We start from the raw sequence: 15691 nt of genomic DNA on the forward strand, positions 1-15691 counted from the left end.
CTGACGCCACTGGGTCCATGAACATTGGTTGAACTTGCTGAGTAAAGAGCTTACTTTAGCAGCAGCAGCAGTGTCAGCTGTGGCAGCAGCAGCAGCAGAAGTGTCAGCTATGGCAGCAGCAGCAGCAGCAGCAGTGTCAGCTGCCGTGGCCTCCTGTGCTTTCTGCGGCTGCTGGGTTACCACTGGCTCAGGGTCAGCCTCTGTCCTTGTCTCCGCTGTGTGGACGCTTGCTATGGCTGCTCCAGGGCCTGCTGGCTCTGCTGCTGCCTCTGGGGCCTGGTGGTCACAGCTCCTGGTGGGTTCAGAGGGCCGGGAGGCTGTCTGTGGCTCTGCCGCCACCACCTCCTTCTCCTCCTGGTGATCTGCGTTTTCTTCAGAGACATCAGAGGGGGAGAAAGACCGAGGGATGGGAGAGACGAAGGGGAGAGAGAGCATATTTCACCCACACAATAACCTGTTCAACATAGGCGATTTTATACAGGGGGGCAGGGGGTGTACTTGCTTCTCACTTGCACACACTTGCACTTAATTCATTATTTTTCTGATTGATTCATTGATTCATCTAGCTATTTGTTTAGCACGGTAAGTTTTCTTTATTTTTTGGTTTTAGTGTTTTAGTTTTGTAGTGGTTTTGTTTTTGCTTGTGTTTTGGTATTGTTGAGGGGGGTTCTGAATGTCAAATGTCACAAAAATTAGGTTTTCTCTGAACAGAATTGATTCTGTAGCCTAGTGTGGGTTGAACCTAATAAAATTGCATTTAAAGAGGTGGTGCCATAGTTTTGTACTTTTTCTGTTTTTCATGTGTCTAGGAGGTTGAAAGTACTTCATTAGACCCCCTGGTGTGGTTTTTATGAGCAATTATGTATTCTCTTAGTATTTGTTTGTTTTCTCTTGGAGGCTGGCACCTTGTGGTCAAAAGTGTCAGTTAAAAAACACAGATACGATTACATCACAGAATCAACTCCTCCCCTAATTACCATTCACCCAACACTGTGGGGTGTGGCTAGGCTACCACCCACCATGACAGGTCACCACCCACCATGACATCCATGCATACTTAATGAACTGGGGGTGTGGCCACATAAAAACGCAATTTTAACTCTTTCTGTATACTTTTTAGGAAAAAATCTTCCTCCTAGTATAATCATAATACCTGATAATCATGTTTTAGAGGGGGGAAACATCATGGCACCACCTCTTTAAAGAGTACCATTGTGGATGCAGTGCTCTCTCTCTACCTCGTTCTGTAGATGGTTCTGAGGTTCCGCTGGACGCTGTGGGTTCGGCCAATACAGAAGCTACGGGTCCGGAGCCTGCAGACGGCGGGTCGGTCTCTGCAGCCGCCGCTGTCTCCTCCTCCTCCTCCTCACAGCACTCCTCGTTGCTGCAGGACAGAACAGAACAGTTGGACGGTGGGCCGAAGAAGGCGAAGATCAAGTTTGTAGATCATACATGGGCAACTGGCGGCCCGGGGGGCCACATGCGGCCCCCATCTCCACTTAATGCGGCCCGCAGGTTAATACCAGTATACTGATATTGTGATATTATTGATTTCAGCAGTTATAATTCCAAACATGGCCTGCTTTAATTCTGTCAGTCTATATTAGTAGCTTAATGACTAGTATAGTAGTATTAAAATGTCTTCTTTTATGTCCAATGTATTTGTATTTAGGTTCATAAAGTTAACATGAGTATATAACTAAATGCGTTTGAAATTAAATCAAAATGTTACATTTCAGGATTCCAATTAAAAAAAAAAAAAAAAAATTCAGGATTCCATCTGCGATGCGTTTTGAGCTTGTAGATCTGCTATTTTTGCTTCTTTTGTATGAGATACTAGAATGACAAAGTACGTAGGACGTAGCAATATGCAATGTGGCCCTCTGGAGGGAAGGTGGAAATATAGTGGCCCTCGCCATCATCAAAGTTGCCCACACCTGTTGTAGATCAACTAATTCTTTGGTAACGTCTCTCTATGAATGTCTGTATGAATTTACTTCTGTGCATTTTGTGTGTGTGTAACTGTCCGTTACTGTATGTCCAGAACTGTCTGACACAATGGTTTTCAACTAATGGTTTTCAACGCACGCATGCACACACGCGGGCAAACACACGCACGCACGCACGCACGCACGCACGCAGCGAATGTTTCTAAAATATTTTATAAAAAAATAAGCTTCCTATGTGTTTCTATTCAAAAATGACCACAAAAAGCATAGAATAATGATAAAATAATCATTTTGGCCATTGTCAGACTGACACTTTGTTTACATCCTAGTCTATAGACTAGGTTGTAAACAAAGTGTCGGCCCTACAATGAAAAAGTTGACTATATCTCCTTTAATGCTCGTTTTTTGTAAAGCACATGTTGAAATGTGTTGCGCCTTGCACAAATGATGCTTCCATATCTTCAACATTTAGCATGTCATTTAAACATACAGGTACAGGTATTCTTTCTAGAATGAATTCAAATGCAGTGAGCAACGTATACACGCTCAAATGCAAAGCCAACAGACAGGGCCCACTGGAAAGTCTTGAACGAAAGTCTTGAACGCGGCCCACACTGAACACAACAGCCGTTCGGCTGCTTATTTGTGTGTTTAACAATATCTACGTTTCAATATTAATGTATTTAGTCGGGGAGCCACAGGGCCAAAAGCTCAAAGAATAGGGTTTTACCTGTGGCCGTGACGCCATGACATACTTTTTATTTTGTTTTTTTTCTATTCATTTGGTCATTAACGCTTCCAGTGCCAGCCCCTAGAGGGCACCAAAGAATGCCAGGGTTTGTCCCATAGGCGAGCGCATTAGCATCCGGGGACTCACGTTGCAGTGAGGCGCGTGCTCATGTTCGTGCACGTCATGGAAAGGTCCCGGATGAAAATGGCTACAGAATAGCTATTAGCATTTTCTCATTTTAAAGATCATTTTTCTGCGATTTCGCCGTAAATAAACCTCGCGCCGCCTCCCTAAAAACACAATCCAGAGATATAGACCTTCAAAGATGTGGTTTTCATTGGATTCGGCGGCGATTCGCGGCGACGTTACTCGCTAACGGCCGGCCGGGGGGAGGCCGGATCTCGGCCACTGGATTGAAAATTTAGGCCCAGGCCCAGATGGCCTCGGATCATTTTATTAATTTCATTAAAAAAGCCGAACGTGTTCAGGATAGGCACACTGGACTACGTTCCGGAAGCGGCGCTGAACATTCGGTGAACATTGGGGGGCTCAAAAATGTATTTTAAACCATTTTTAATGGAATATATCGTCGGACCATGTAAAATGGCTCGCTGGCTAGCGCAGGACGAGCCAGGACCACCCACGGCTCTACAAGCAGCTCAGGGTAAGTAAAATAATTTAAAAAAAAATTGTATTGGATTGAAATAAAGCCGAACATGTTCGGGATAGGCACTGTATGTGTTAACAACTTGGGAGCCAAACTCGTTCAGGGACGAGTTATGGCCCCTAGGTGTCCCCCTGCCAATCTCGTTGAGAGACGAGACAACAAAGAGTTAACTGTACAGGCTGTGGCTGCCCTTTGAATGACCTGAGTCCATTACGTCACCCCCCAGCTGCAGGCAGGGAGACAGGGGAAGAAAATGCGAGGCAGTTTATTGCTTTACATTCTACTTTGAAACATAAGAAGGGCTTTATCTTGAAAAAAGCTGAAAAAAGCGCCAGGGAAGCAGAGATCTGATTGTTTTCACGGCGACACTTTACCGCGATGGTCGGCCCCGTTTTGGATTATAGTTTCGCGAGCTTTTGTAAACAAAGGGATTATCTTCCTCAATCGTCAATGGACACCCACATGCACACGCACGAAGCTTCCGAGGCACTTCAAAATAAAGCGTAAGTGAATGGTGGCACCAGTAACAGCTAGAAATGTTAGAAACCTTGGCTTCCGTTGTGTTAAGGTACACAGAATGAGAGGCCTGCTCTGCCGGAAACATTGCGAAAAAAGGTTATGGCCATTTGTATTACTGTCCCATCGACTTCACTATGCAGGAAACGAATACAAAAAATAAATCTGCTTTAAGTAGCATGTGAGGGGTCAAACTATGGGTTCTTCATGATTCTGAATCCATCACTTTTCACTGTTTTGTGGGTCTGAAATCATGCAAAACAAATGCTTGCAATGGATTCAGAAACATGAAGAACCACTAGTTTGACCCCAAAGCAGATTTATTTTTGTATTCTTTTCCTATATAGTGACGTTGATGGGACTTTTTTTTTCGCATTGTTTCCGGCAGAGCAGGCCTCTCATTCTGTGTACCTTATTGACCAAATTAATTGAAAAAACAAAAATATAAAGTATGTTATGATATCACAGGTCCTCTAAAATTTTGGGCCTGTGGCTCCCCGGCTAATTATCATTACAATCTTAATGTTTTGTCAAAGTGTTGGGGGCCCATTTGCAATGTCCTCACAGCTGCCCACAGGTTTAGAATCACATAAGCAAACCCTCACACATTTTATTGGTATGTTATGCTAGAGAAATCAAGCGCCATTAACCACTCCACACCATCCATGCTATAATTGCAGAAGGTGTGTAGCCTAAATCTGCATGCAGCAGCGGGTTTGCCACCTGTAGCCTAACAGAGAAGCTACTCCCATCCGGCCAATTGTATCGTATTTACCAATTAAAACAAACATGAAAGATGATCATACAGAAACCTTCGGCCTGATATAATAGATCCACATTATCTACTCAAACCAAAAAAACGCACAAATAACTATACTCACTTTCACCGGTCAATAGTGACTGCATTAGGTAGGCCTGAGCATCCTTGGCAAAAGGCTACGAGAGTGAGGAAATCTGCCACGCGCAAATTCAACGAAAAAGAAAAAACATTGTCATATTATGCCACTTTGACAACAGCGTGGGCCCATCGTTTGCTGCCTCAAACAAGCAAGGAGGAGGAGGAGGAGGCGTGCTTTGGGTTACTAGGGGAGACCGTTGAGAGGGGGACCGCCCGTTGCCAAGGGAAGCGATGTGGGTTGCTATGGTGGTTAAAACGATGCTTGAGACACAACCGTGTGGCGCTGTCACATAACGAGACCCCGTGGGACGGGGGAGGGACACGACAGACCGTCAGCTACAAGATGAATATTGTGTTAAAACACACACATGACAAGACAGGTGATCAATACCTGACCGCACACACTCTCCCTATCGCTCTCCTATCCCTCTCTCATTCTCTCGCACGCACGCATGCACACACGCGGGCAAACACACGCACGCACGCACGCACGCACGCACGCACACACACACACACACTCACACACTAGGGCATTCACGAATAGTGATTTTTAGTATTCGAATTATTCGACCTCAAAGTATTCGAAATATTCGACCTCAAAGTATTCGAATAGTCGAATATTCGACAGGACTGGCCAAACTGTCAAATAACTGTCAACAAGTAAGCAAGAGGCGAACATGCGTCGTGAGCATGTAGATCTGCTATTTTCACAATATTTATCTGCGGAACCGAGTCACATTAAACGTAATACCTACAATTCCAAGTGCTTGTCAGGGTGGGGGTCCCCAGTTAAAATATGTTTATTTTGGGGGTCATGGCCTAAAAGGATTTGAGATCCATTGACAACTCATTGTTATGACTTCCTATCTAGCCAAGCTTTATAAACATATATATATATAAAGAAAAAAAAACAACAACGAATATTCGACTTCGGTGAACAACGTTGAATAGTGACTTTGATATTCGAATATTCTAATATTTGGTGAATGCCCTATCACACACACACACACACACACACACCCCTGAATTACACTGTACATTATTTTACATCGTATTACGCTACATAAACATGCACATCTTTCCACCTGAGATACGGTATAGGCTATGTCACAGAGAAATATCCGCTTCCATCAGAACTGACTGGAAATACCGATGTCTCTGGTTGACATTGGCACATTTCACTCAGGTTTTTTTCATCTCACTCATGTCACTTTGTCTGCTGACCTCACTCAGCAACAAAAAAAAAAAAAAAAAAAAAATGTATATAAAACAATTCACAGGAGGCAAGCAGTGATCACCCCATGATGCGCACTGCAATGTAGTGTCAAATGCACTACTTTGCAGATGCTTTTTTGAGAGTAAAAAACTAAAAAAGAAGAGAGGACATGCATGACATGCAGGAAATGTGTCAATGTGAACCAGAGACATCGGTAATAGTAACCACTTGAACCCCAGCATCCATATTCCTGGGGGGAAGGTTCACCAAAAATAGCCGATCTACAAGCACACAACGCTCACGTTGTGGCGCTTTGTGGCGCTTCGTGAGCTTGTAGATGTGCTATTTTTGGTGAAGAGAGAGTTGGCCGTAGATGGAAAAATAACTCATCAAGTACATTGCAAATCAGGACTGTTTTGCTAAGCATAGTGAAGTGATATTGATGAAGTTATATTGATGAATTCCATATATTATCAAAGTATTCTGAGGCACCCCTGGACTGGCATTACGGAACCATAGGGTGCAGCGGCACCCACTTTGGGAAACCCTGGTCTAGTGGAGCGATTGGCATTGACCAGTGGTTCTCAAACCCCCAAACTGAGAGTAGATAGATAGTTACCTACTCCTCCCACGAGGGAAATTCAGATATCGCAGCCCAACCCAGCTGCTTTTTTTCATCTTAACCCAGCTGAACCCAGTGCAGCCCCACAAGGAGCGCGAGGGGGGGAGCAGTGATAGCTGGAGCAGGGAATCGTACCTGCGACCTCTGGGGCCTCCGGAGTCCTAGGTATGGACACTAACCACTCAGCCATCACTACTCTAAAGAGAGTGTACAAAGGGAACTGAATGGACCCAAATAGGGTCCACTTGGTTCCATGTGTACACTCTCAGAGTAAGACAGTTACAGTTACAGACATTGTAAGGGTCTATTTGGAACCCACTCTAAGAAACCTGAGGGTCCCTGGACCCCACTTTGAGAACCACACTGGCATTGCTCAACCCTCACTAATACATACATAAATATAATACACAGATAAACATACACAGAGAATTAGGGCATTCACCAAATATTCGAATATCAAAGTCACTATTCGACCTTGTTCACTGAAGTCGAATATTCGCTTATTTTTCTTTTTTTATTGTTTTCTCTTTAAAAAATATATAGTTTATAAAGCTTGGCTAGATAGGAAGTCATAAGAATGAGTTGTCAATGCCCCTGGTGGATGAATTTGTTAATGCTCTATACCAGGGCTTCTCAAACCTTTTTAGGCCGTGACCCCCAAAATAAACATATTTGAACTGGGGATCCCCACCCTGACAAGCACTTGGAATTGTAGGTATTACATTTAATGTGACTCGTTCCACAGATAAATATTGTGAAAATAGCAGATCTACATGCTCACAACGCCTCGCTGCGAGGCGTTGTGAGCATGTAGATCGGCTATTTTCACAATGTTCGCCTCTTGCTTACTTTGAATATTCGACTATTCGAATACTTTGAGGTGGAATAATTGGAATACTAAAAATCACTATTGGTGAATGCCCTACAGAGAATGAATAGAACAGGAGAGCAGCATGCTTTATGTTCTTACTCTGTGGTTTTACTGTGCCTGGAATCTGCTTCACTCAACTCATCCTGTGGAATCTCCAGCAACCTGCATGCACACAATACAACACACCTCTGTTAGACACACGCACAGTGCTTAATGGAGACACACGGGCGCCTACAAATTCACGCCTCCAATTGTGACAACAGCCCCACTTCGGGTAAGGGAGAACGGTGAACTGCAAGCCAGCCCATAGAAAGTCTTTGCAATTCAACTTGTGGTTAGCCTAATATTAAAAGAATCCTACACGAACTGAAGACTATATTGATTTAAATAAAAATTGTTTTCAAATGTATGGCCTGACCCTGACAAAATATCTTCTTGATTGCTAAATACATGATGTGTGTCACGTTTAATTTGCCACTTGAATGGGTTACCCATAATGTTAACAGAGAAGAGGAGAAACGGCAGACACAGAACCTGTCGCTTTTCAGTGACATCACTGTCTTTACTGCTGTGCGTTTATGAGCGCCGACTTTGAAGATCCCGACTTTTTCAACTACAGAGTGAATTCTCCAGGTTAGTATTAATCCAAAAAATAACCTGCAAGACTCCGTTTGGAAGAAGCGAGATGCGACCATTTTCCAAAAAATAAACAGCCTAATTATGAGAGACAAGCGTATCTGGGTATTGAAAACCTCAAGGGATGCGTCCATGACGTGTGTACCATGCGACCACCTAAACTTAAGATTTCCAATGCTAGCACTTTTGACTCACAGATGAAGTATATTAAAGTATATTGTAGGTAGGTAGTGTATCAAGATGACAGATATGCCACTTTAAAAAGGCAAAATTAAACTCATGGGACACTTTATTAGAACACAAAAAAAATCGCTATGGCCTCAGTAGTCAACCACTGAAATTATGATATTTCATGATGCCTCTCATTGGGATTGCATTGGCAGCTCCAGTGCACCGTTCTTCCTTACCCGAAGTGGGGTCGCTGTCACAATAGGGGGCGTGAATTTGTAGGCGCCCGTGTGTCTCTATCTGTGGGGGAACATGTTCCCCCACCTCTTTGATTGGACCGGGACCTTTCAATCAAAATAGTGCTGTTTGGTCATTTATGTTTTCATCTTTTTGGCTGCAGCATTTTTCTTTACTTTATATTATCATGCTTTTGTTCAATTTCTTGTAATTTTTCTGATGTGGTGCTTCATATGTGACAGTGACACAATAGACAAGCCATATATCGTCGTTGTCGGGCGGAAACCTCGTATCTCCAAGTTTCAAATGTGTACATGTTATCGCAAAGTAAAGCCCTGCTTCACCATACAAGGCCGTCACACAAAAGTAGTGAAAACAGCAGAGTATGAATCATTTTTAAAAGGATAAATGCAAAACGAACGGTTTTGGACATACAAGGTTTACACCCGACAACGACGATATACTGTAGTACAGCACACACATACATGATGCCATAGAATTTTGTTAACAATAAAAAATATATATATTTTAATAAGTCTTCAATTAACCAATCAAAAAGAGTGTTTACTCTTTTGCGTCTTCCTCAGGCTCCTCCTCCAACAGGTCCTGGCTCCCGAGGGAGAGCTTGATGGAGCCTGCGTCCGCCATCTGTCTGATGGCCATCTCAGCCGTGTGCCGTGCCACGTCCTCCGCCATGCGGGCCATCTCCACGCGCTCCTCCAGCAGACTGAAGAGAGAGGACAACCTGCTTACTAACATACATGCACAGCATACATGGGCAACTGGCGGCCCGGGGGCCACATGCGGCCCCCACCTTCAGTTAATGTGGCCCGCAGGGTAACTCTTATACTGCTTTGGACGTTCCTGTTCGCCCCAATTCTCAAGAGACCTCCGCGCCAATACGGCGCTCGTTCGCGTTCGTTCGTTTACCTTGTTGATGTCCTTAAGCTGATGAGGGGTCGCGCCGCCGTGTACTGTAAACACATTTTCCGCGGTGATGGTGTAAAAAATCCATTATGCGTTAACATCAACGGAGACCAATTCACTTCCTTGTTGATTTCCTCTGGCTCTGAGGCTCTGTGGCCAGTGACTGGTCTGAATGTACAGCAACACATAACAGGCAAATTCACATTCATTCTCGCATGACGCCGCCCTCTGCTGCCTGGCAGATCAAAGTGCACTATTGCACAATAAAAAAAAAAAAGTCTATCTATCTACTATAACGTCGCAAATTGATGGCACCAGACCCAATAAATAAATAAATAATCTGGCAGTAGGAGAGTTAATACCGGAATACTGATATATTATTATATTTCAGCTGTTACAATTCCAAACATGACCTGCTTTAATTCCGTCAGTCTATATTAGTAGCTTAATGACTTGTATAGTAGTATTAAAATGTATTTTCTTTATGTCCAACGTATTTGTATTTAGGTTCATAAAGTTAACATGAGTATATCACTAAATGAGTTTGAAATTAAATCAAAATGTTACATTTCAGGATTCCAATTCAAAAAGAACAAAAAATGATTCAGGATTCCAATTCAAAAGAAGCAAAAATAGCAGATCTACAAGCTCAAAACGCATCGCGGCGCGATGCGTTTTGAGCTTGTAGATCTGCTATTTTTGCTTCTTTTGTATGAGATACCAGAATGACAAAGGAGGACGTAGCGATATGCAATGTGGCCCTTTGGAGTGAAGGTGGAAATATAGTGGCCCTCGCCATCAACAAAGTTGCCCACCCCTGATGTACAGCATCTTGTGCCTGGTGTACAAGATACACTACACCACGATACCCATGTACCTGACAAAATACTTCCAAAACGTCAAGGATGTTCACAATTACAACACCAGAGGCAGCTCCACAGGTCATGTCCAACCCAGATTTGGCACCAAAAAAAAAGGGTCAAATGCGTTCTCCTGCTATGCCGCTAAAATGTGGAACGCCATACAGAAGGCCTTAAAGGAATATAAATCCCTACCTTCTTTTAAAACACTTCAAATATGATTATTTTGGGTGTTGCTTTAGACTAAACTAGAGCAGTGTTTCTCAACCTTTTTTCTGCATGGGCACACTTTTCATGTCCCAAGAATCCATGCGCAAACGAAAATAATACGGGGGTGTAAATATCGTCACTGTCGCAAAGAAACCTTGTATCTCCAAGTTTCAAATGTGTACGTTTCTTCGCAAAGTAAAGCCCTGCTTCATCATACAAGGCTGTCGCACAACAGTAGTGAAAACAGCCGATCTACAAGCACAAAACGCACAGAGATCGGGATTGGCCGATGAGATTCATCGGCTCGTATCCCCGCCCTTTTGGGTCATAGAACGTCCGCGCTCGGCCAGCTTATGTAGGCTTCGATGCGTGTCTCAGGTGCGATTCCTGAGCCCTGTAAGGTCTTTAAAAAAAAAGTTATAAATTGAGCAGGGGTCATCACATCAATATCCATACGAACATATCGTCACTGTCGGGCAGAAACCACGTATCTCCAAGTTTCAAATTTGTTAATTCTTTCGCAAAGTAAAGCACTGCTTCATCATACAAGGCCGTCGCACAAAAGTAGTGAAAACAGCCGATCTACAAGCACACAATGCCTCGCGGTGCGAGGCGTTGTGTGCTTGTAGATCGGCTGTTTTCACTAGTTTAAATCATTAACAATACTGGCTTTCAAGCAGTTTCAAGGGGCACACTTGACCCTTCTCAGGGGCACACCAAAGGTCCCCATGCAGGCACAGTGGTTGAGAAACACTGGACTAGAGCATCACACTTGCGTACCGCTCTTCCATGGTAGCCAAGGCGGCGCCCTCAGCCTCCCTCTTGATGCTGTCGATGAACGGCGTCCATCGGCCCGTCTGAGTCTCAGCGTCCAGAGAGGCTCTGGTGACCTCCTCAGCGCTCTGCATGGAGTCCGTCGGTGCCATGGTCTCTGCTGGTTCCTCCACCACCACCACTTCCAGCAACGTGTCGGACGTCGCCGGTTCCACCTTCGGCGCGGAGCTCACGGAGCGGAGCTGCGGTGCCGCGCCTCGTCGGGGCGCTTCTTGTTTGAGCTGTCCTTCGTTGTCTGAGTCTACGTCTTCCAGGACCATGTCTGCTGAAGCTGCAGGAAGGTCAAGGTAAACTTTATCAAGTCAAGGGAAATTTGGCTTGGGCTTTCAACCCTTCTGTAGCCACACATAAAACATCAATGAAAAAATACATACAGGGGACACAACATTACACAAGTGTACAAATAGTAGTTAAAGGGATATTCCACTTTCAACAGGGAAACAGGGGAAGGGCTTCTCTCCCCACACACACCCATTGTAACTTCAAACTCCATTTTAACCATGATAGATTCATTAAAAACACCCATTATATTTTCTGGTTACTAATATACTACCCTCCTAATACGTGAGCAGGCCGTGTTTTTTTTTTTCATAACTTTTTTCATTTATTTTTAATAATTGGGAAAATGGAAAAAATGTAATACAAAAAAATATTATTAAAAATAAATGAAAAATGTTATTGAAAAAACACAGCCTGCTCACGTATGAGGAGGGTAATATGAGTCACCAGAAAAAAAATGTTTTTAATGAATCTATCATGGTTAAAATGAAGTTTGAAGTTACAATGGTTGTGTGTGGGGAGAGGCCCTGGGCCTGGAGGGCCTGGTAACATTTACATCAAATATCAAATTATTGAATCAAGCAAATTAAAAACTGTTCAGGGTGTTCATAAAAGCCTGATTAGATGATAAAATTACCAAAAGTCTTTTGAAAGTGAAATATTTTAGTTGACACCGGTCCACTGATTTTTTAAACCTATTAAGTTCCATTTAGGTTCACTCTACCTTCTGCCAGAGGGCAGAAGTACAAACTCAACATGTAATACATGGGTAACATCACTAACTATTGTTTGAGCCTGTCTTAGCTGATCATAAATAGAAAAGAAGACGGTTAGAGGTCTTCGCCCATGGGTTTGTTGATGGCATGAGAAAATAAATACAAGTAACACACCGTAAGGCGACCGTCAGGTCTTGTGTCTCTGTGTGTGTGTACGTCACGCGTTACCTATCGTGTGGCGCGTCTGATTGCCCACAGCTGGAGCGCTAATATAGCATGACGAATGGACGGACGGACAGACAGGCATGAGCTGCAGGTTTTCATAGTAACTGTGACTCAAAGTTATATGATTGGGCTGATATGGACAAAAATCCAATATCAGGAGGTGTTTGTTGGCCAAATATCTTGATATATGTTTTCTTTTAAGTTTTTCAAAAATAAATGTAAATAAAAACATAGTGAAAATACTAAGCAATCTAATAAGAGCTCTTATAAGTCCCTGCGACACACTATAGCGTCATGTCCGGGGGGTGTACTGTACTTGTGCATCAAGCTGCCTCACGCTACAGAAACAGGAGATGGACATACGGTATGGGCCTCATGGCTCGCCAAAGCCTTACTTAATCTTATAAGAGATGTTATGAGCTTGTAGATCAGCAATTTGTTGCTAGTTTTGACACATTCTGAAAGATTGAAACAAGGGGAAGAACACTTTCGCCGCCCTATCATGATATCCAATATCTAGTCTCATATCAGATGCAATATCATGATATGAGAATGTTGTATATATATATATATATATATATATATATATATATATATATATATATATATATATATATATATATATCCGTATACATATATATATATTTCCCAGTCCCATATGTGTGTACAGTATATGGAGGGTTGAGTTTGTGTGACTTCCTTGAACTTTGCTTGGTCATGTAAACCCCAGCAAATATCCCACCATTGTAGAGTCTGTGCAGGGGAACGCAGACCACTGGCACAGTTGATAAGAGTCTCTCGTGGCCAGACTGTTGCCTCCCACAATTTGCAAACGCTCCCGTCATAGTCGGGGAGCCACAGGCCCAAAAGCTCAAAGAATAGGGTTTTACCTGTGACGTCATGACATACTTTTTATTTTAGTTTTTCCTATTCATTTGGTCATTAAGGTACACAGAATGAGAGGCCTGCTCTGCCGGAAACATTGTGAAAAAAGGTTATGGACATTTCACTCCATCGACTTCACTATACAGGAAAAGAATACAAAAAATAAATCTGCTTTAAGTAGCATGTGAGGGGTCAAACTAGGGGTTCTTAATGATTCTGAATCCATTGCAAGCATTGAAAAACATTCCTTGGGCTAGATTTCGGCCTCTCAAAACTGTGATTTTTGATGATGAATTACTTTTCACCGTTTTGTTGGGCTGAAATCTAGCCTAAGGAATGTTTTTCATGCAAAACAAATGCTTGCAATGGATTCAGAATCATGAAGAACCCCTAGTTTGACCCCTCACATGCTACTTAAATCAGATTTATTTTTGTATTCTTTTCCTGTATAGTGACGTCGATGGGACTTTTTTTTCCCGCAATGTTTCCAGCAGAGCAGGCCTCTCATTCTGTGTACCTTATTGAGCAAATTAATAGAAAAAGCAAAAATAAAAAGTATGTTATGACATCACAGGTCCTCTCAAATCTTGGGCCTGTGGCTCCCCGGCTATCATACAGTCTGGCAGACGGAAGTTCTAATCATGAGCATCCGGCATGAGAAGCGATAAAGCGTATGTGAAGCCTCCTCCCCACTTCCGTTTTGCTTTTACAGTGGTGAACATTTATCCTAATATAAATAAAAATCATACAAGCATATCGACGTTGTCGGGTGGAAACCTTGTATGTCCAAAACAACAGCCGATCTACAAGCACACAACGCCTCGCACCGCGATGCGTTGTGTGCTTGTAGATCTGCGGTTTTCACTACTTTTGTGCGACGGCCTTGTATGATGAAGCTAGGGCTTTACTTTGCAAAAGAACCTACACATTTGAAACTTGGAGATACGAGGTTTCCACCCGACAATTACGACGATACATATTGCTGCTTATCAGAAATTACATTTTTTAAATATATTTTGAATGAAAATGCCAGCTTCCGTTACGTGGATTTCGGGGAGGTGTTGTTCCAGACTCTATATAGCTATCGGAGATTATGGAATAGTTGTCTGGCCACGTGAGATTATGTTGATAAAGGCTCAGTACAACATTTTTTTCATTGTTAATATTTATTCATGCTGTGATAATCCTATGATGTGTTATCACATCATCACGTTCAGCCTTCATCATTCCAGTGTTGATTTCGTCGACTAAAACTATGACGAAAAATGTTTGTCGACTGCGTTTTTTTCCACTGACGAAAATTAAATAAAAACTAAGTAAAAACTAAGCTGTGATGACTAAAACTAAGACTAGACTAAAACGTTAGGGAGGGACTAGTGCTGAAGAGAGTCATTTTATGTTTGGTTGCTCTCAGGTGTTGCGTGCTGAAAATAGCAGATCTACAAGCTCACAACGCGTCGCGCTGCGACGCGTTGTGAGCTTGTAGATCGGCTATTTTCAGCACACAACCAAGTGTAAAATCAGTCATTACCAAGCCATCAAGGCCTGCCAAAATACGTTTTAGTAGACTAAATCAACTGTAGATTTAGTCGCCTAAAATCTTGTGATATTTAGTCGATTAAAATTAGACTAAGACTAAAACTTTTCAGGTGATTAAATTATGACTAAAACTAAATTACATTTTATTCAAAAGACTATGACTAAAACTAAATCAAAATTTGCTGTCAAAAACAACACTGCATCATTCCAAGTTTCCTTCAAACACAGTCAAATCAAATGACCGGTACACAACCATATTGAAGCATCAAAAATAGCACCACGCACGCACTACAAGCCCGCAACGTGTCACTACTTCACAAAGCCTAATTATGTAGGCCACAGTTCACAGTTCAAGACAAAGGTTGTCTTATTTCCTAATTGAATTGACGTAACGGGAACTAGATAGTCTAGACCTCTGGAGGGGACACGTTCAGACACTATGTTCTGGCAGTGCTGGGCAGTGCGTGGTGAAAAGTAACTGAGTACATTTACCTCTCAGGACAAGAGGTTATCAATTCTCCCTTAGGCAGGGACATGCTGGGTCCCTGATTCAGCCCGGGAAAAAGAGTTGAAGAGGCCCTCATTTGCCATTTCAGATCATGACAAGTGACAAGCCAGTGGGCCAATTACATGAGTTTTTCGTTGTTGTCGGGTGGAAACCTTGTATGTCCCAAACCGTTTGTTTTGTATTTATCATTTTAAAAAT

The 15691-nt window shown here is 42.8% G+C and overlaps 1 protein-coding gene across 1 annotated transcript in view; it reads right to left on the reverse strand.

Moving 5' to 3' along the window:
- Window positions 1-15691, reverse strand: part of LOC308293703 (uncharacterized protein) — a gene marked incomplete at both ends in the record, with an annotated part of 75864 nt that overhangs the window by 41764 nt on the left and 18409 nt on the right. The window contains 5 exons of the mRNA XM_080736299.1: window positions 181-371; window positions 1239-1384; window positions 7569-7631; window positions 9079-9237; window positions 11288-11612. Coding sequence (XP_080592425.1) covers window positions 181-371; window positions 1239-1384; window positions 7569-7631; window positions 9079-9237; window positions 11288-11612 — 884 coding nt within the window. The remainder of the gene's footprint in view (window positions 1-180; window positions 372-1238; window positions 1385-7568; window positions 7632-9078; window positions 9238-11287; window positions 11613-15691) is intronic.

This window comes from Nannobrachium achirus (assembly GCF_963921795.1).
Source record: "Nannobrachium achirus genome assembly, chromosome: 11".
Classification (NCBI taxonomy): domain Eukaryota; kingdom Metazoa; phylum Chordata; class Actinopteri; order Myctophiformes; family Myctophidae; genus Nannobrachium; species Nannobrachium achirus.